Below are 21509 nucleotides of genomic sequence, written 5' to 3'. Positions count from 1 at the left end.
CACAGCTTTTGTGTACCTTATAATGCTACAGATCTTCTAATGTTAATGCCCAAACAAGAAAACCGAATAGGAGAAGGAGGAAATACAGCAAGGTACCAATAATTTGGGTGCAGAGTTTTTTATTTTTTTATTATTAAAAAGGATTAAGCCTGAAGTCTTCTGTTTTGATTACAATGGATATTTTAATTTTGAATGCAGTATCAACCGTTTTGTTCATGTTGATCACACACACTGAGGCACTAAAATGCATTGATATGTTATCGGAGAATGCAGGACAAAATGTGATCAAATATACCAATGTTTTGTTTCCCAAGGAAATGAGAACCATCATGAGGAGAAAAGTGAACAAAAAATGCAAACAGGGAAAAAGAGTAGATAAACTGTCAGAGACCAACCTGTTAGTAATGCAGTGGGCTTTCAAATGTGACGGGTCACATGTTTTGAAAGTACAATAATTAACAGTCCCTGATAAAACTATTTGTATTTTAGATTATTAGTGGTTTTTGATTATCCGAGCATTAATTCACATAGCTTGCTGTATATATAAAGTAATACATCTGTTATACTTAGGCACACATTGTTGTTACTTTTAATTCTAGATCTGTCCCTCTCCTACCAGTGTTTTAAAAAAATGTTTGAGAAGGTACATGTACCTGAATATTGAAACACTTTTCTGACATTAACCTTTTAAAAACTACAAAATTTTCCTTCCATATACAACCTCAAAAATTCAGTTCTAGTGGAACTAAACAAGAAAAATCATCCTGTTGGCCTCTTCTGTTATTTTGTTAAGGGCATGGATTGTATGTATCACAATATTCTACTTGGAAAATTAAACAGTTATGGCGCTAATGGCATCATACTACACAGACTTTCATGGCCAGTATTTTTTTGGTTATATTTGTTTATGGGTATTAGGCCATAGCCCAAGGCATATTCCTCTGCCTAATATTTTGTCTTCTAGTGCTAGAGACATTATCAGACAAAATAACAATGAAGACAGTAGTTACAAACTCAAACAAGTGCAACATGCTGAACTACTTACATGTGTCCAGGCAATGGTCGGTTTGTGATATAATATTATCTTAGACCGCAGTCTGATTATGTCATGAATTGAGTGTTGTCTGGATATGTATAACACCTCGATGTCTCCAACATTGGAAGACGAAAAGTTAGGCAGAGAAATATGCCTTGGACCATAACATAATGCCCATAAAACAAATACAGTGTCACGAAAAACCTCTCCGAGTGCATGAACAGAGTTATATCCTGACTATGGGGAAAAAAAATGTGCAGAGGCAAAAACTAGAATCTAAGTGAGGAATCACAAGATTTGCTATGTGGCCCACTCCTGTTGTTTTCCCAAATACAAGATTTACAAATGACATTGGACAAAATCTTTACTACAGGCAGTCATAAGGACAATGGAACAGCCTTTCAACAGGTTCACCACTAACAGTATAACTCTTAATCTCATAAAACGTTGTGTTATTCAATTTTAAACCAATTAAAATGACTTACAGGCACCAGAAACAAAGATCAGTACGGAAAAACTAAACTCTGTATGTGAAATTTGGACCAGTCGAGATGGCTAATAAACAGGTGACACCAACACATGGATAACAATGAAAACAATCAATTATTGCCAAAATTATTTAATTTGATAGACAAAAAATCTACTCACTAGAGGCGGCAGAAAACACATAAAAGACAGCAATAAACTGTCCATTCGCATGAATGGACAGACAGGCAGACAGTGTTTGTTGGTAATGAGGGTCACCCTGTGGCTAAACATGCCTTGGTGCACGGCCAGCACATCTTGGCAGAGTGTTACGCCATCTGGGTTATCTGGATACTTCCCACTAACACCAACCTATCCGAACTCCGGAGATGGGAACTTGCCCTTCAATATATCCTCTCTTCCCGTTATCCACCAAGTCTCAATCTCCGCTAATTTCAAGTTGCTGCCACTCATACCTCACCTGTCATTCAACATCTTTGCCTCTGCACTTCCGCCTCGACCGACATCTCTGCCAAACTCTTTGCCTTTAAATATGTCTGCTTGTGTCTGTATATGTGTCTGTATATATATCTGTCTGTGTGTGTGTGTGTGTGTGTGTGTGTGTGTGTGTGGTAACCATTGATGCCACTTCCTTATACACAAATATTCCGCATGTCCAGGGCCTCGCTGCAATGGAGCACTTCCTTTCACGCCGATCACCTGCCACCCTACCTAAAACCTCTTTCCTCATTACCTTCATCTTGGCCCACAACTTCTTCACTTTCGAAGGCCAGACATACCAACAATTAAAGGGAACAGCCATGGGTACCAGGATGGCCCCCTCGTATGCCAACCTATTTATGGGTCACTTTGAGGAAGCCTTCTTGGTTACCCAGGCCTGCCAACTCAAAGTTTGGTACAGGTTTATTGATGACATCTTCATGATCTGGACTCACAGTGAAGAAGAACTCCAGAATTTCCTCTCCAACCTCAACTCCTTTGGTTCCATCAGATTCACCTGGTCCTACTCAAAATCCCATGCCACTTTCCTTGACGTTGACCTCCACCTGTCCAATGGCCAGCTTCACACATCCGTCCACATCAAACCCACCAACAAGCAACAGTACCTCCATTATGGCAGCTGCCACACATTCCATATCAAACGGTCCCTTCCCTAAAGCCTAGGCCTTCGTGGCAAACGAATCTGCTCCAGTCGTGAATCCCTGAACCATTACACCAACAACCTGAAAACAGCTTTCACATCCTGCAAATACCCTCCCGACCTGGTACAGAAGCAAATGACCAGAGCCACTTCCTCATCCCCTCAAACCCGGAATCTCTCACAGAAGAACCCCAAAAGTGCCCCACTTGTGACAGGATACTTCCCGGGACTGGATCAGACTCTGAATGTGGCTCTCAAGCAGGGATACGACTTCCTCAAATCCTGCCCCGAAATGAGATCCATCCTTCATGAAATTCTCCCCACTCCACCAAGTGTGTCTTTCCGGTGTCCACCTAACCTTCGTAACCTCTTGGTTCATCCCTATGAAATCCCCAAAGCACCTTCCCTACCCTCTGGCTCCTACCCTTGCAACTGCTCCCGGTGTAAAACCTGTCCCATGCACCCTCCCACCACCACCTACTCCAGTCCTGTAATCCGGAAGGTGTACACGATCAAATGCAGAGCCATGTGTGAAAGCACCCACGTGATTTACCAACTAACCTGCCTACACTGTGACGCATTCTATGTGGGAATGACCAGCAACAAACTGTCCATTCGCATGAATGGACACAGGCAGACAGTGTTTGTTGGTAATGGGGATCACCCTGTGGCTAAACATGCCTTGGTGTACAGCCAGTACATCTTGGCACAGTGTTACACCGTCCGGGTTATCTGGATACTTCCCACTAACACCAACCTATCATAACTCCAGAGATGGGAACTTGCCTTTCAATATATCCTCTCTTCCCGTTATCCACCAGGCCTCAATCTCCACTAATTTCAAGTTGCTGCCACTCATACCTCACCTATCATTCAACAACATCTTTGCCTCTGCACTTCCGCCTTGACTGACGTCTCTGCTCAAACTCTTTGCCTTTAAATATGTCTGCTTGTGTCTGTATATGTGTGTGTGAGAGAGTGTATACCCGTCCTTTTTTCCCCCCTAAGGTAAGTCTTTCCACTCCCGGGATTGGAATGACTCCTTACCCTCTCCCTTAAAACCCACATCCTTTCGTATTTCCCTCTTTCCTGATAAAGCAACCATTGGTTGCAAAAGCTTGAATTTTGTGTGTATGTTTGTGTGTGTATCGATCTGCCAGCGCTTTCATTTGGTAAGTCACGTCATCTTTGTTTTTAGATATACAATTAAATAATTTTGTCAACATATGGATAAGATGGCCAAAATGTTACTTGTGCCAGTTTTGCACTCAGAAATCTCTCACAGTGGTTTGAACTACTACAGGACTACTAGCGTATTTTGCACAACTGCTCTCAATACTGTCTTAAGCCAGAATCTTTTCAGCAACACAGTTAAAGCCTCTTACCTCCAATATTTCTGAAAATATATTGAGATATTGCCCTGGTTTTCTCCTAGATTAATTGTATAAAAATCCTTAGCAAACAACTTAGTCTCTCATGATAACTATACTAATTAAGGAAAATTGATGGCAACTTCAGTTTTTCAAGTCCTAGTATATCAAGTGCTGTTCCTAGTATCGTAGGTATCAAACAAATTTAGTTGTCTTTCATTCTCTGAAATCCAGTGCATAGTCACAGAGAAATTACAGTATTTAGAACTAAAGATTTATCTGGTATGAACAATATCCTGATTGCTGTGTTATGGAGAAATTCATTTATTGTACAGAAATGGTATGTATGACTTATGGGGCACTCCAGTTTGTTCAGTTAGAAGACACTAATTACAAACTCATAAGAGTCAAGAAATGTTTCACCTAAAACTGCTATTGGTCACATTTGGATACATGTGATTGGGGCAATACATCAATTAGAATGCAAATGAGGATGCATATAGGGATAATTCCTTCAGCTGACTACAGTAACATACTCTTCTTTTTGCCATAAGCTTGAAAAGAAAGACGACTTCCACAGTTTGAATGAATTTCAAAATCAGAAAACTGAATTATAAATGATTATTACCTAACAACTTCACATGAACAAAAAAATTAACATGAATTTAATTCCAGGATACATTCTTACATTGTAAAATCGCATCAGCAACAGAAATAACAAGTAAATCACAAGAGGAAAAGGCCCATAAAATTTCTTTTATGCCATCAAGTGAGTGAAATGCCCAGCACTTAATGTAATAAAAGTTTGAAATCACTGGTGCAAGAATTTCTGAGCAGGCTGAAGAGTGTCTTTCAACACTGCTTGACATGCTGCAACAGTGTGGTGTTTTAAATCCTTTTTAGATCTCAGAATGAGTGCACAGATTTTTATCTTTGAGGATCCTCCAGAGAAAGAACCTCACTGATATCAAGTCAGGCATACTTGCAGGCAACTGATAATGTCTTCTTGCTTTTACACACTGACCAGGAAGAGCTTGTCTTCATGCTTTATACACTGACCAGGAAGAGCTGGATGGCACGACACCATTTATGCTGGTACCACATATACCTCCAGCTATACTCGGAGAACCACTGTGAAGTGTTTGGCACAGGATACTTCCCACTGAAACCAATTATTATTAGGGCTGCTTCCCATTTCATTAACAAGGGGTCCCATTTCATTAACAAGGAGTGTGGAAAGAATGATTGCTCAAACACCTCTCAGCATGCTTTAACTAATCTAATCTTGCCTTCACACTCGCTGCTGGAGCAATATGTAAGGGTTTGTAGTATATTAAAGCTGGTTCTAGAAGCTGTAAGTAGGCTTTAACACGACAATTTGTGTCTATTTTCAAGATTCTGCTGTTCAGTTTTTCTGTGTGACACTCCCCCATAAGTGAACCAAACCTATGACCATTTGTGTTGGCCTTTTTCTGCTTCTAGGAGAGCCAGTAGCCATTCTCTAAGAAATTATGTGTACCTGTCATCTGTTAAGGCTTCTTCAGTGAAGTAAGAAACAATTATACAGTCTTTAACAATCCCAGTGCTTTGGATGCTGAACTGCTTCAGCCATTTTGGATTCTCACTGGCTGAATAACGTACAGTTCTTATATTCAGCTTTCTACGATCTGTAGTGGCTGCTTCATTGGTAAAGAGAATTCTTTGAAGAAAGAACCTATAGACCTGATGTCACAAGAGAAATGATCAACCAAATTCCCTGCATCTTCTGCACTTGCACTAGTCAATATGTTGCTGAAGTGACACACAATATGGCAGGAACCTGTTTGCATGCAGAATGCTGCACTTGTTCCAGTTTCATGATTATCCCTTTCATTCATTCCCCTCGTTTTTGGCTTGCCCTTACTCCCTGTGTAGCACTCTAGTGCCCCTGGAATAATAATACTTCGCACATTCACTGAATTGTCATTTTCGTTGGCCATTGTGTGTAAAAATTCCTTCGTGTGTACAACTCAAATGTTCTCTGGGTGTTCTATTTGAATTTTCTGTAAAGAAGTAGAGTATCTAATTTATCTTGGTTTGTGAAGGAGTTCTGTTTTTTTTTTATTATTACTAAATAACCAGCATTCCATACAAATGATCTACTCAGATAGAGAAGGAAGTTAGGTTTCCTCCTTTTATACTGGTATCATGGCACTGCGACATACTATTTACTCTTCATCTGATGTGATGTGTTTCATTAGTTGGGTATGAAATCATGAACTTCCACATAAGACATCAATAGTTTTCATATTCACAACAAATAAATTCTGAGTACTACATAATGTAATTTCTGCTAACTATTTACTGAATTTTGTAATGTGAAACACATCTCTTCCCTACATCTACTACAGTGCAGCACACACTCTATTACACAGAAAACTGGATACACTGTCGTCGTTTGGTACATCACAAATTATTGCAGTCCATGCTGGGTCATCATAAATTGTAGAACGCACCAAGAGAGTAATCCAGATAGTGCAGAGCCAAGTGAATCTGTCAATAATCTGTAGAACAGCAGTCCAAAACATAGTCCAGATTAAATCCAGTAAACAGCAAGGTCATGAAAGTCTGGTTGAAGCAGGGTAGAGACTGTAGTACAGCACGATACAAAGTGCCCTGCAAAGCTCCAGCACCTGCTTGATGTCTTCAGCTATCTCCATGTGAGGGCCCACTGGAGTTCCTTACTGGTCCCGAAAGAAGTCTTAGGTAACGGACATCACACAGTATCACACTCGCAGTCACAGTGATCCCACTTTTTTCGTCGCATAGGACCACAAATGCCCCTGTTGGTATCATGATCACTATACTGGCAGGGGTGGAGGTATGGGTGGGTAAGCCACCTAAAGCTTGTTCACTGTCCATTATGATGTTTGATGTTGCTGTGTTCTGCTTGTGATTGGGCCACTGTGCTGATGTTGGAGTTGGCTGGAAATGGTGTTCTGGTCTCCAGGTTCATTCTGAAAGTCAGTGATGCTGGAGTTGCAAAAGAGGATGTAGAATTAGCTTGTGCAGCTGGTTAGCATTTTGTATTGGCTTGCGCCACTGTGAACATTCGTCGCCTCTGAGAGGAAGTGTTGATGCCTGGTATCCATCCTGGGAACCTCCTGAAGATGTGAGCTCAAACCTCTGTGCCCAGCAAGTACCAGGGACAACAGTTTGGCTTATGTGGAAGTGTTCCGTACAATTTCGGGCATACAGCCACATAAATTGAGCTTATTCTTCTAATATTTCAGCTGAATACTGTCAAGCCATCTTCAGAATGAGCTGAGGTGACTAATGCTCCAGCACTTGATACGTCCTATTAAACTCTAGGACCAAACCACCATGTATACGGCCAAAGATACACAAGACACTACAAATGAAATCAACAGTGGTCACAAAAAAAGCAGAAGACACAGAAAGTTTTAAATCCATGGCTCTCCTGCCATACACGGAAAAACTTTCATCGAAAAAAGGATGGATGCTCAGGATACACAAAGTGAAAGTGATTTTTTGCCCTCCACCAAAGACTGCCGCACTCCCGTGTTCCGTTTAAGATGATTTGGTGCTTCAAAAGCCTGGGGCATATAAGATCCCTTGTGAGAGCAGCCATTCATACATTGGGCATAGGACATGTACAGTCCAGTAGAGATGCACAGAGCACCACAGGTACACCCGCCTCTTACAACCTAATAAATCTGCGGTGGCAGAGCACTGTATTGACACTGAGCACTCTATGGTGTACGATAATGTCGAAATGTTAGCCTCGACTCCATCTTTCTGGGACTCAGTAGTAAAAGAAGCAATTGAAATTTGGTTGGCGATGAATTTAATTAATAGAGATAGCGGCTTTAGCTTGGACAGATCATGGAATCTGACAATTTCTGTAGCTAACTCACAAAGACGTCGTGATGGTATAGCTCTCCGTGACAAATCAGTATCAACATGTGGATCGACTGCGCCACCTATCAACGTCTCTGGCACCTTGTGTATCTTTGGCCGCATACGCAGTGGTTCGGTCCTTAAGTTTAAAAGTACGGAGAAAGTGCTGGAGCATTGGTCACCTCCGCTCATTCTGAAGATGGCTGGACAGTATTCAGCCAAAATATTAGAAGGAGATGCTGAATTTAAGCAGCTGCACACCCAAAATTTTATGGAACAATCTTTACGCCTCGAAAACATGAATATGTGGAAGTGTCTTACGCCTCAGAAGTCCCAGAGACTTCGCTGTCAACAGCATGCAACAATTCTGTCAGAGTGCACCTCTGAGGTTGGAGGCCAGGAACTGGGTCAGGACCTCAGCCTTGGGTACAGTTGGCAGCATCTTATGTATCTGCAACTTAAAGGTGTGGATGACCACTTGGCTTCACCATCGGAACTGTGTGGAACAGTGCTGTTGCCAGGGGTATTATGCTATTCCAAGAGCAGAAACCCTGAAATATACTGGATGAAAATTAAGTGTCATTATCTGAAATGACTGTTTCCGGAGTCCCTTCAATGACAAATATTTTCTGCAAGGTGGTTATTATCTCCCTCGCAGAGGTAATTGACATTTGAACTACGAAAGGAAATTTGGAAAATGAGTCTATGATGATCAGCCACATCTCTCTGTAAAAGGGGCCAGCAAAGTACATACGGGTGCACTTCCATGCATGCTGTGCCATTAGTCAGATGTGGGAGACACCATATCAATTTTGCCATGTTTAGGTGTTTTGTATTATAACTTTCAGTATGCCGTTTCAAGGTAACGATGCATTAAAGACTTATCACCAACGCGTCATCCTTATAACTAAAATTCAGTTAATGATGCGGTAACAATATAAACCTTCAAGAGATAGTGTGATAGCAGACACAAAAAATGCAAATAGCATGCCTTTGGTGTAACATAGTGGATAAGGATGATGTTTCCTGAGAGTGTTGAGTACGGAGTGTGCATGCAGCGATGAAGTTCTGTTCTGTTGACATTTACTATGAGATGAATGAGAATACTGTTTCATGGACTCTACCTCACTGTCAGCAGAACTTTGCTGTGCTGCATTCGATATTTTAAGTACTTTTATAGATGATGCACTGCTTTCCTCAAAATAGCACTGAGCTACATCTGGAATTTCAAGTTTTTGCTGTTGTTAACATTTCTTAGAGAGAAACATTCGTTATTTCAGTGCCTCTGCACAAACTTCTTTACTAGGTACATATACAATTACTACATCAGCAATACAAGATTCATCACTGAGGGGTCAGCTCTTTGATATCAGCTGCCCATGCAAAATATGATCAATGTGTTTTTTTTTTTTTTGACAGTAAAAAAGTGTGAACCTAGGTTCTACAACATTTTTTGCAGCTCATCAAGCTTAGACCAAACTATGGATATCAGGGAAATCTAAACACTAAGGTTTATTAACAGGACATATGTTTTGTACATATTTGGGGTTAGTAGGTGACAGAAAAGTACTCTGTGTAGCAATAGCAACTATGCTACTTAGCTGGAAATGGAGTTACAGATGTCTGTGGTATGAGCCCCAGTCTTTGTCTCCTGTATGAAATTGCATAAAAGGTGGTGGTTGATGCTGTTCTGGCTTGATGAGCTGTTGCTGTCATTTTAATTTGCTTTTGTTGTGCTTGCTGTTGCATTTGATATTGCAGTAGTTGTTGCCATAGTTTCATGCATTTTGGATCTATGATCACATTACTTAGTCTGTTGTCCCCTAGACACACGCTAAGTTCAAGTCTTCATTGGCAAAGATACACCTTGTAGTGTAACATATCACTCTGATGATATGATATGTTGCCCAAGCATTTTTTGAACTGACAAATGATGATACCTTTCAAAGTGAGGTTTCCAAACATGGTATATTTCAGAACACTCCCAAGATACAGAAATATTTGCTCAAAATCTACTTTTTGTTTTAATTAAGTCATACCAAATTTTCTGTGGTTCACTCTCTATACCATCTGTTACCACATTAGAATGATGTGTAACTACAGATGATTCAATCCTTTCTCATACTTTATTATCAACTAGGTCAACTAAAAGGTCCTCTGTTAATGTGGATAGAGTCACCTACAACTGCAATATTAATGTCATCATAGTTCTTAATTTATTTTTTAATTTGGTTTTAGTGTTTTCTAGTGTTGTGTTATTGTTTTTATATCCTTAAACAGTTGCTCACTAATTTTTTTAAACCAAGTTGGGGACTCTGCCTCCATTCTTGTTACTACAAGAATACAATGTATCCTTTAATGGGTGTGTAATGGGTCTCAGCTTAATATTGTAACAAGTCTAGTATATCACTATAGTACATCCACAAACTCTGGCTTCAAAATAAATTGCAGTTTACCCCACAACAAAAATACCAACACACACAAAAACTTCTGGAAGCCCTTAGTTCGGATTGTATATAGCTCACTTATATGCAGATATCCTCATCACAACCTGCTACATTGGAACACTCTCTTCATTCCACAGGAAATATGGACACACCATGAGAATAATTCAGATAGCCCACAGCAGGCACATATCATAGTTAAAGCCTCTGAGGAGAAGCTGTCCCAAAAGATATATTGAAATACATTTCTCAGTAATGGATTACAGAACTTATATCATCAGGATGCATTTCAAATATTCCCCATATGGATTTAAATAATGATAGTAAACGTTTTTGAAACTGTTGATATTTAGTCATTTTTTGAAAAGGTAGTAGCAAGTAGGTGCACCTTGAAATGCTGGTTAGTTTTGTGTAGTACATGTTTGGGGCATAGCTTACGTGGAGTACAGCTCGTACGGCCCTTGCAAATGTTCTGTTCATTCAGCCTAAGGGTGCCCTACCAACATCCACAACATTTTCATGTTTCTGTTGCTTAGAGCGAAAAGGGGAGGAACAAAGCAGCTGAATCTTCACTACCAAATTCCTGTCTCCATGTATCTCTTTTATGCTTTGGATCATCATTATTCGACATTTACTATTAATGTTTTTATAGTGCTCAAGACTTCTTTTTTTTCTTGCATTGGCATTTCTATCCATTATAGGCAAGGCATGCTAAGATTTTAATTGTTTCATTACAATGCCCACAAAACATGTCCCGTTACCATTAGTTGCTAAGAATTTCCTTGTTCACTGATAGCACTTCAGGAATAATGTGGGTTCTCAGCAAGTTTCTTTTTGTGATTGTCCTGTGCCCGAGTTCCGAGTGAAGAACTATAGCAAACCCAATCCAAACATCAATCAAGAACGACAGCAGTGTAAATCCAGGCAAGGGAATATATGTAACTTCAGTGGAGCAATGTACAACAGAAATTTAGCCAGCAATGTCAAATTTCTCCATTTAACACAACAAAATGTACTAAAAATGATGTATTTTGGAGAGATCTTTAACACTGTATATCAATTAAGCTGCATAGGTTCATAATTTGCAAATATAAATACAAAAACAACCAGTTATGACATGTTACTTTCACAAATACTTAAATGAAAATAGGGGCTGCTCAGTTTTTGTCTGTTAGTCAATTTCACTGTTATGTTGCACGACTCATAAGTGCTACAGACTGCCTACACAAGAAACACAATAAACAACTCAAGTTCAGAACTGACAACACAAAAACCATTAAACTTGCAGCAAAGCTAATACATGCTGCATTAAAGATCTATCCAAAATTTCTCAAAAAATGTTATGATTTTTTTGTGGTAAAGCGTAAGAAAATGTGACATTGGCAGCTAAATATGCTACCTACAGATCTTATCCTGGAGATATGTTTTGATGTAATTTAGTAGCTGATTACGGAAAGGAAAGAAGATATAATAAGTAAGCTTTCTATAGAGTTCTGACACTATAGTTCCTTAGTACATGGCACAGCCTTCTCCATATGGAAACCATGCGCCGTACATAGTCCAGGAATCCATCACTGATCTATATAACAGCATTCCAAAATGTAGTGCAGTTGAAATCCAGTAAACAACCAGTTCATGAAAGTATGGTGTAAGTGAGGTAGAGACTTTATCACAGCACCATTTGAAGTGTCTTACAGGGGCCCAGCTGTCAGGTTGTGTGTCCAGCTTGACGTAAGCTGTCAGGCCTATGTGACGACCCACTGGCACCTTGCACCGGCCACTGGAGGAAGCGTTGATAGCAGTCAATACAATCAGTATATTTTACTGAAGTACCCTATAATGGTTGTTTCCATTAATTAATATGTCATATGAGCCTCCTTCATTGTGGGATTTAAGGAATACAATGTTTGAATGAATGAAAACGAAATGATAGTCAGGTCTAAGGGGGGGGGGGGGTAATAAACTATGTCATTTAGTAATAAGCACAGTGGGCTGTTTATACTGGAGGACAGAACATGGGTATTATAATCACAATAGTACTGGGATCAAGGAAAATGAATAAGTAAAATAGGGAAATAAATAATGGAAAATTTAAGCAAATTGGTTACAAGAGGAAAGATGTACAGATTACCATTAGAGCACTATGCATAGGTCAGCACCACCTTCCTTATACACTCAACAGATGTGTTGGTAACAGCAACCAAAGTTGTACTGATTTAATTTTGTTTAGTGCAATTTTTTTATCTACTTTTAGTTGTCGCAACTTTCAAACAAGTTTTACAGACAGAATTTCCTGTGTGACACTGGTCCTCCTGTACAAATTTAGTTGAACAGTACTAATTCTGTTTGTGTGTGTATCTCAATATTATCTGGACATTCACTATAAAACATATCATTCATTCAATAAACTGTCTGCGAAACTTTATTGGACTGGTGGATAGAGGCTACTCCAGAATTACTTCGAACAGCACTAGAATTTAACAATGCCAGAACACCTGTTATGGTAAATAAACTTATGTAAATAATTTAGTAGTAAAGGAGATGGCTCACCGAACAGTACAAGCATTGAATTATTGAGTGGCACATGAATAAAGAATGAATACTTTGCTAGCTTACTTGACAAGAGTACATATACATATTTTTCCTTTGTTTTGAGTTGTCTTCTAAACTCCTCAATTATTTATATCTGTCAGATAAAAAAGAACTGCTTGTAGGTCCCATAAACTGATAACAATAAACTGAAATGAAATGTCGTATGGCTAGGGCCTCCCATCAGGTAAACCGGTCTTTTGAGTTGACGCCACTTTGGTGGCTTGCATGTCATTGGGGATGATATTATTATAATTATAATAATAATAATAATAATTATTATTATTATTATTAAGACAACACAACACCCAGTCCCTGGGCAAAGAAAATCTCTGACCCAGCCGGGAATTGAACCCGGGCCCCTTGCCATGGCAGTCCATTGCACTGACCACTCAGCTATTGAGGCGGATATAACAATATGCTGAAAATACCAAATGCATAATAAAGTGATATCAATAGATCACAAACACATTTTTACATTGTCATTTACTTCATAATTTGAATTTTGCTCTGTGTGTACAAAGAGGTTCCCTTGGTGTACTGAGATACCTACAAATATGCCAATGTACTTTGTGATACAGAAATACAACCTCTCATCATATTTGTTACAGTAATGCTAAAGGTGATAAAATCTTTTAAGCTACATAAATTATCCTGATGTAATTTCTGTAATTTCAGTACTACCACGCCATTCTCGCAAATCTTCAAAAAACACTACATCTTTACATTTACATACATTGTTTCTTATTTTAATACTATATTTAACTGTTGACAAAACCTCTCGGATGTGAGGTCGTGGTCCAAGAAACTCTTCTATTCCCACTGGATGTCCTCAGAGGCACTCCTCCAGCAAGACTCAGTGGAGGGGCGCCTCTGAGGATGTCCAGCACAGTACTGGATGAAACGTCAGGAACAGAAGATTCTTGGACCATGACCTCACATCCCGAAAGATTTATCAGCAGCTATGACAGTTAAAACCTTCATACTATTTTCAACAAACAATGGAAGTAATTCCATGTCAGATATAACAATTCCCTCCTCTATTCTGCACTGTATTTGCTCCCTTGGAATTAGTACAGATATTTCAGGAAAGAGCTCCAAGCAATTAATTTGACATTAATGCTAAACATGAGGGCAATAGTGCTATGAAATAAACCTAACTTCATGTCAGGTTTCTAAGATTTTAGAAAGGTTGTGCGAATACATTGTTATTTAATTTTCAATTATCTATAATGCAACATGCAAGACTCTGTGGAGGGGCACCTCTGAGGATGTCCAGCGCAGTCCTGGACGAAACATCAGGAACAGAAGATTTCTTGGACCACGACCTCACATCCCGAAAGTGTCGTCATAAATGCCATCTGCTTCACATCTGCTGTGCAGCAAGCTATGTTAATTTAAGTATTAACTGTATTTTTCTTACTTGTCACTTCTTCTTTCATGTGTTTTGCTTTTAGGAAGCTTTAATTGTTGAGTGCTAGTAATAGTGTTCCATAGATTTCGAGATTGTTTTGAATACAGTCAGAGAGTCCCTTTAGTCAGCTGTAGTGCCAGTAGTGCTACCATTTGTTTTGAATTCAGTCCAGAGACAGGTAGTGCTTAATTTCATTGTTTTCAACAAGAAGTGTCTAGTAACCACAGTTTAGTCATCTATCAGCCGTCTTTAGTGAATTAGCAGTCTAGTTAAAAGTTGATTAACTCTCTACAGTAAACTGATTTCTTAGGATGAAAAAGATGTGTGACTGCTGTGTACGAATGCAGGAGCAGCTGGCCACTGTTCGTGAACAGCTGAATGTGTTGATGGCCGCGTTCAACCGTCTTCAGGCTGCTGCCTCGGAGTGTAGCAGCAGTGGGGAGTCTGGTGCGTCACATGGTACACCCCAGGTGTTACATGCTTCACCCACTGTCCCGGCTGACGAGACATCTTCGCGGGTACCAGGCACGGTTGGGCCACCCTCTCCCCAAGGGGAGTGGCGGGTTCAGCGGCATTCGCGGCGCACGAGGCGGAGGGTCAATGTGGATGCTGGCCATGTGGCATCACCCGCTCTGCCTGTGAGTGGACCTGTGGCTGCTCCTTCAGCAAGGGGCTGCTCCTTCAGCAAGGTCCGAGCAGTCACACGGGGGGGAGGGGTTTATTAGTTATTGGGAGTTCCAACGTTAGGCGGGTGATGGAGCCCCTTAGGGAAATAGCGGAAAGGTCGGGGAAGAAGGCCAGTGTTCACTCTGTCTGCTTGCCGGGGGGATCTCATCCGAGATGTGGAGGAGGCCCTGCCGGCAGCGATAGAGAGCACTGGGTGCACCCGACTGCAAATTGTTGCTCATGTCGGCACCAATGACTCCTGCCGTCTGGTTTCAGAGGTCATCCTCAGTTCGTACAGGCGGTAGGCGGAACTGGTGAACGCGGAATGCCTCGCTCGTGGAGTGGAATCATAGCTAACTATTTGTAGTATCATTCCCAGAACCGATCGCGACCCTCTGGTTTGGAGCCGAGTAGAAGGCTTAAACTAAAGACTTAGACGATTCTGCGGAGATCTGGGATGCAAATTTCTCTACCTCCGCTATCGGGTGGAGAAATGTAGGGTCCCCCTGAATAGGTCAGGTGTGCACTACACGCTGGAAGCAGCTACAAGGGTAGCGGAGTACGTGTGGAGTGCACATGTGGGTTTTTTATCTTAGAGAATTCCCTCCCTAGGCTCGACAAGACGCCTCCTGAGACGCGGCAAGGTAGGAGTATGCAAAATGCAACAGGGAATAACAATATTAATGTGCTAATAGTAAACTGCAGGAGCATCTATAGAAAGGTCCCAGAACTGCTCTCATTAATAAACTGTCACAATGCCCATATAGTACTACGGACAGAAAGTTGGCTGAAACCAGACGTAAACAGTAATGAAAGCCTTAACTCAGATTGGAATGTATACCGCAGATACAGGCTGGACAGTGAAGGGGGAGGCATGTTTTATAGCGATAAGAAGTGCAATAGTATCGAAGGAAATTGACGGATATCCGAAATGTGGAATAATTTGGGTGAAGGTCACGGTTAAAGCAGGCTCAGACATGGTAATTGGATGTATCTATAGGCCCCATGGCTCAGCAGCTGTTGTGGATGAGCACCTGAAGGATAATTTGGAAAATATTTTGAGTAGATTTCCCCACCATGTTATAGTTCTGGGTGGATATTTTAATTTGCCGGATATAGACAGGGAGACTCGAACCTTCATAATGGATGGCAGGGACAAAGAATCCAGTGAATTTTTTTTTTAAAGTGCTTTTTCTGAAAACTATCTTGAGCAGTTAAACAGAGAACCGACTCGTGGCAATAACATATTATACCTCCTGGTGACAAACAGACCCGAACTATTTGAAACAGTTAGCGCAGAACAGGGAATCAGTGATCATAAAGCGGTTACTGCATCGATGATTTCAGCCGTAAATAGAAATAATAAAAAAGGTAGGAAGATTTTTCTGTTTAGCAAAAGTGACAAAAAGCTGATTATAGAGTACCTGATGGCTCAACACAAAAGTTTTGTCTCAAGTATAGATAGTGTTGAGGATCAGTGGACAAAGTTCAAAACCATTGTACAATATGCGTTAGATGAGTATGTGTCAAGCAAGATCATAAGAGATGGGAAAGAGCCACCATGGTACAACAACCGAGTTAGAAAACTGCTGCGGAAGCTAAGGGACCTTCACAGCAAACATAAACATAGCCAAAGCCTTGAAGACAAACAAAAATTACGTGAAGCAAAATTTAGTGTGAGAAGGGCTATGCGAGAAGCGTTCAATGAATTCGAAAGTAAAGTTCTATGAACTGACTTGGCAGAAAATCCTAAGAAATTTTGGTCTTATGTCAAAGAGGTATGTGGATCAAAACAAAATGTCCAGACACTCTGTGACCAAAATGGTACTGAAACAGAGGATGACAGACTAAAGGCCGAAATACTAAATGTCTTTTTCCAAAGCTGTTTCTCAGAGGAAGACTGCACTGTAGTTCCTTCTCTAGATTGTCGCACAGATGACAAAATGGTAGATATCGAAATAGACGACAGAGGGATAGAGAAACAATTAAAATCGCTCAAAAGAGGAAAGGCCGCTGGACCTGATGTGATACCAGTTCCATTTTACACAGAGTACGCGAAGGAACTTGGCCCCCCTTCTTGCAGCGGTTACCGTTGGTCTCTAGAAGAGCGTAGCGTTCCAAAGGATTGGAAAAGGGCACAGGTCATCCCCGTTTTCAAGAAGGGACATCGAACAGATGTGCAGAACTATAGACCTATATCCCTAACGTTGATCAGTTGTAGAATTTTGGAACACGTATTATGTTCGAGTATAATGACTTCTCCGGAGACTAGAAATCTACTCTGTAGGAATCAGCATGGGTTTCGAAAAAGACGGTCGTGTGAAACCCAGCTCGCGCTATTCGTCCACGAGACTCAGATGGCCATAGACATGGGTTCCCAGGTAGATGTCGGGTTTCTCGACTTCTGCAAGGCGTTCGATACAGCTCCCCACAGTCGTTTAATCAATAAAGTAAGAGCATATGACCTGGTGGATGACATCGGAAGTTCACTACGGCTTTTTGCAGATGATGCTGTGGTGTATCGAGAGGTTGTAACAATGGAAAATTGTACTGAAATGCAGGAGGATCTGCAGCGAATTGACGCATGGTACAGGGAATGGCAATTGAATCTCAATGAAGACAAGTGTAATGTGCTACAAATACATAGAAAGATAGAGCCCATATCATTTAGCTACAAAATAGCAGGTCAGCAACTGAAAGCAGTTAATTCCATAAATTATCTGGGAGTATGCATTAATGGTGAATTAAAATGGAATGATCATATAAAGTTAATCGTTGGTAAAGCAGATGCCAAACTGAAATTCATTGGAAGAATCCAAAGGAAATGCAATCTGAAAACAAAAGAAGTAAGTTACAGTATGCCTGTTCGCCCACTGCTTGAATACTGCTCAGCAGTGTGGGATCCATACCAGATAGGGTTGATAGAGAAGATCCAACAGAGAGCAGCATGCATTGTTACAGGATCATTTAGTAATCACGAAAGCATTATGGAGATGAAAGATAAACTCCAATGGAAGACTCTGCAGGAGAGACGCTCAGTAGTTCGGTACGGGCTTTTGTTAAAGTTTCGAGAACATACCTTCACCAAAGAGTCAAGCAGTATATTCCTCCCTCCTATGTATATCTCGCGAAGAGACCATGAGGATAAAATCAGAGAGATTAGAGCCCACACAGAAGCATACCGACAATCCTTCTTTCCACAATCAATACGAGATTGGAATAGAAGGGAGAACCGATAGAGGTACTCAAGGTACCCTCTGCCACACACCGTCAGGTGGCTTGCAGTGTATGGATGTAGATATAGATGTAGATGTAGACATCTGTTGCTTCGAGATTATGTTGTCAGGACATTTGAGGGACTGTGGCAACTGTGAACTGGAGCAAAGAGCTTGCCAAGTTGGAAAGAGCGACTTCATTACGTAACTGCAAACAGTTACAATTCATACAGTAAAGCTGTAATGGTAGCAACAGCTCATTACAGGAATAATCTTCGGAGACAATTTATAACTGGGATGACAATATGGAATGGTGTCACACAGTCAGTCACTAATATATATAACAAATCACAAGAACCAGCAAACAAAATAAATAAATAAATAAATAAAAATATTGGGTGGCACTGATGGGGAAAGCGCAGAAGGTGTGAGCTCACAGGTGTCCTGCACAGTATGGTAACACCCCTCTAAGAGAACGCTCTGGTACCAGAGTCCATATTTCATCAGCAAGCATTCATCCTTCTCGAAAATCCGTTACTAGTAAGTATGGTAGTTTTTCCTTTTTGCTTCTTCTCCTTCTCCCTTTCTTTCTAATTACAATTTTAATCAATGTATGGTATTTATTTCTATTCATGCCTACCTTTATTCTTGTCATATTTAACTCTTTAAGCACCTTGCTTCCATTTTTCCCACAGTTGTTTAAAAGCCCATTGCCTTAGAGCTTCTCTAACTTGCATGGGTATTTTAGCTACTACACACAACTGCCAACTCCAGCATCTTGGGCCTGAAATAATGGAGGTAGCGGCTGTGTTTGCAAGAGAAGAGGTGTAGTAGTAGTATATCTGTGTGTGTGTGTGTGTGTGTGTGTGTGTGTGTGTGTGTGTGAGAGAGAGAGAGAGAGAGAGAGAGAGAGAGAGAGAGAGAGAGAGAGAGAGAGAGCAAGCGAGCGAGAGAGAGAGAGAGAGAGAGAGCAAGCGAGCGAGAGAGAGAGAGAGAGAGAGAGAGAGAGAGAGAGAGAGAGAGAGAGAGAGAGAGAGAGCGAGCGAGAGAGAGCGCATTTGGTGAATAATCATCAGGTCATTATGTTTCAGACTTTAGAAGAAGATGAAGCATAAAAACATCTTCCCAAAAGATAAAGTTGTTTAACACACAAATGTTTTTAGACTACTATTTAATTCCGTAATGGCTGTCCAAATTCCTTATAAGTGTACCTTACCCATAAAAGTTAATAATGGATATTCTTATTCTCAGCAGTGAATGTGCACATTCAATTATTTAAATATATTGAAATGCTTTCTCAATTAAAATAATAATGGTATACAGTGACTTTCATAAATGAGTAGTTAAATAACTTACTCTCCAGTATTAACACCAAATAACTAATCAGTACAGCGACATATCCAATATCTATTACATTTTTCATTGTTCCTGGCCCCTTCACAGTGTTCCTTGTACACTTCATCGATTACTGTCCACATGAGTAGATTAAGGTCACAAATTCCACATATATCTGATGTCTGTATCTTATCAATAGATTTGAAGTTCAATGACAATATTTTAATACAGGATGAAGTTCCAAAAATGATAAAATGTTTCATCTACACCAAACAGAAGCTTCTCAAACCATCCATCAAACTGATAACATGATTGTATCTCTCTTGGTGTTAAATAAATTGAATGTGTAATAGTTTTGACTTGACACTCTGCTCAGAAAATGGTATCTTGCTATCTATTATCAACGCAGATTAGCTGTGAACATGAACTTCAAGTAACAAAGCAGTGATTAGATCTGTTTTCACTGAGATAAGACAAAATCTTGCCACAAAAGCTAAAGTTTCACAGAAAATTTTTCTTTGTTCTATAGTTTGCAATCAAAGTCCATATTTTGTTACAAATAATAATATCAAATAAAAGCATATTCAGAGTTTTATTTGTTAAGTTATGATGGATTATTTCCCAAGTTTCACAAAAAAAGGGGGGGGGAGGGAGGGAGGGAGGGAGGGAGGGAGGGAGGGAGGGAGGGAGGGAGCAGTATCTTGAGTGCCCACTTTACTAGCACCTTTTCAGTGATTCCTTTTTATGGTTAACGAATATCGAATTTAAACTAGTTATTTAAAATTAAATTAGCAACTGTTTTAGTGGTGTCAACACACTCAATACCACCGTAGGTGGCATCTGTGACAGTTGGCAACATGTCCCAAGAAGTCTCCAAATATCGATAGCCGACACACAAGATGACGATGGCCAATGATTGGTATGTGCTGTGGATGGCCTCCAGCAGCTGCCAACAAGAGCGACCTCTGCGGACTGGATGAAGTGCAGCCACACGGCGGCCAAAGGACAATTCAGTTGGTCCTTGGCTACAAAAGGGAACACCGCATCCCGCCTTTCAGACTGTGTATCTGATTTTGTAGTAGATTGCTGACACTTGACATTGCATACAGGACTGTACTACTGTACTGAATCAAAGTTAAGTAAAGATTCAATTAGTATTTATTAGTGTGGGTTAATTATTTTGCCCCTATGGCAACAGGTTGCTGCTCTGTTACTCCTGGCCGCCTGGCTTCCTACATTGGTATCCCATGGAGGGACACCACAGTTTTTGATATTTTCATTGGCAGAGAATGGCCCTCTGAAACTGCATATATCAACAAATAAATTCAAAAAGCTATGACCGATGGTAATTCATACCTGTATCAACATCATTTTCCCCTATTCCATTTTCCTTCTGCAAAAGAGAAAAAAGACCCATTCCATGACCTAATCTCTATAATCTTATTCTCAAGATCCAAATATGGTTGCTATAAATTTACCCATCAAGGCTTTGTGGGAACAATATGCCTCTCTTTCACGTTCTCTGCACAGGCAGAAGACAACAAAAGAAATGCACTGCCAAACTTTTAGCTGCTAAGAGGCACTGCACTGCCAGTATTTTGTAAAAACAATGTCAAACTTACACATTTATGCGAAGCAAAGAACAGCTTAAACAGTGGTTTGTTACAGCCCTGCCTGCCTAGCACACAACTCAGAGAATCACTCACGCTGTGCTGCATAGCGGAATTATCCAGAGTTCACAAACATCCTGGTTTACAATGGAGCAAACACATGCGAATGCACATTTGCAGAAAATCCACTACCCTTTGGTTGTATATGGGTTTATACTATAGGGAATGGAAGAAACACGAGGTAGCGAACATTGCCTATGCACACTGTGTTGTTAGTTTTTGGAGCTAATATTCGGCATACAG

The 21509-nt window shown here is 40.4% G+C and overlaps 1 protein-coding gene across 1 annotated transcript in view; it reads right to left on the bottom strand.

The window, feature by feature from the left end:
• The window catches only part of LOC126353785 (uncharacterized), a 255057-nt gene extending 235261 nt beyond the window's left edge, over nucleotides 1-19796 (bottom strand). The window contains exon 1 of the mRNA XM_050002874.1: nucleotides 19618-19796. Within this exon, the coding sequence (XP_049858831.1) occupies nucleotides 19618-19723 (106 nt within the window). The 5' untranslated portion in view covers nucleotides 19724-19796. The remainder of the gene's footprint in view (nucleotides 1-19617) is intronic.
• Nucleotides 19797-21509: the final 1713 nt, after the last annotated feature.

The sequence above is a fragment of the Schistocerca gregaria genome, chromosome 3 (genome assembly GCF_023897955.1).
Source record: "Schistocerca gregaria isolate iqSchGreg1 chromosome 3, iqSchGreg1.2, whole genome shotgun sequence".
Classification (NCBI taxonomy): Eukaryota; Metazoa; Arthropoda; class Insecta; order Orthoptera; family Acrididae; genus Schistocerca; species Schistocerca gregaria.
Note: the sequence above shows the minus strand (reverse complement) of the source record. Positions and strands in the feature narration are given on the sequence as shown.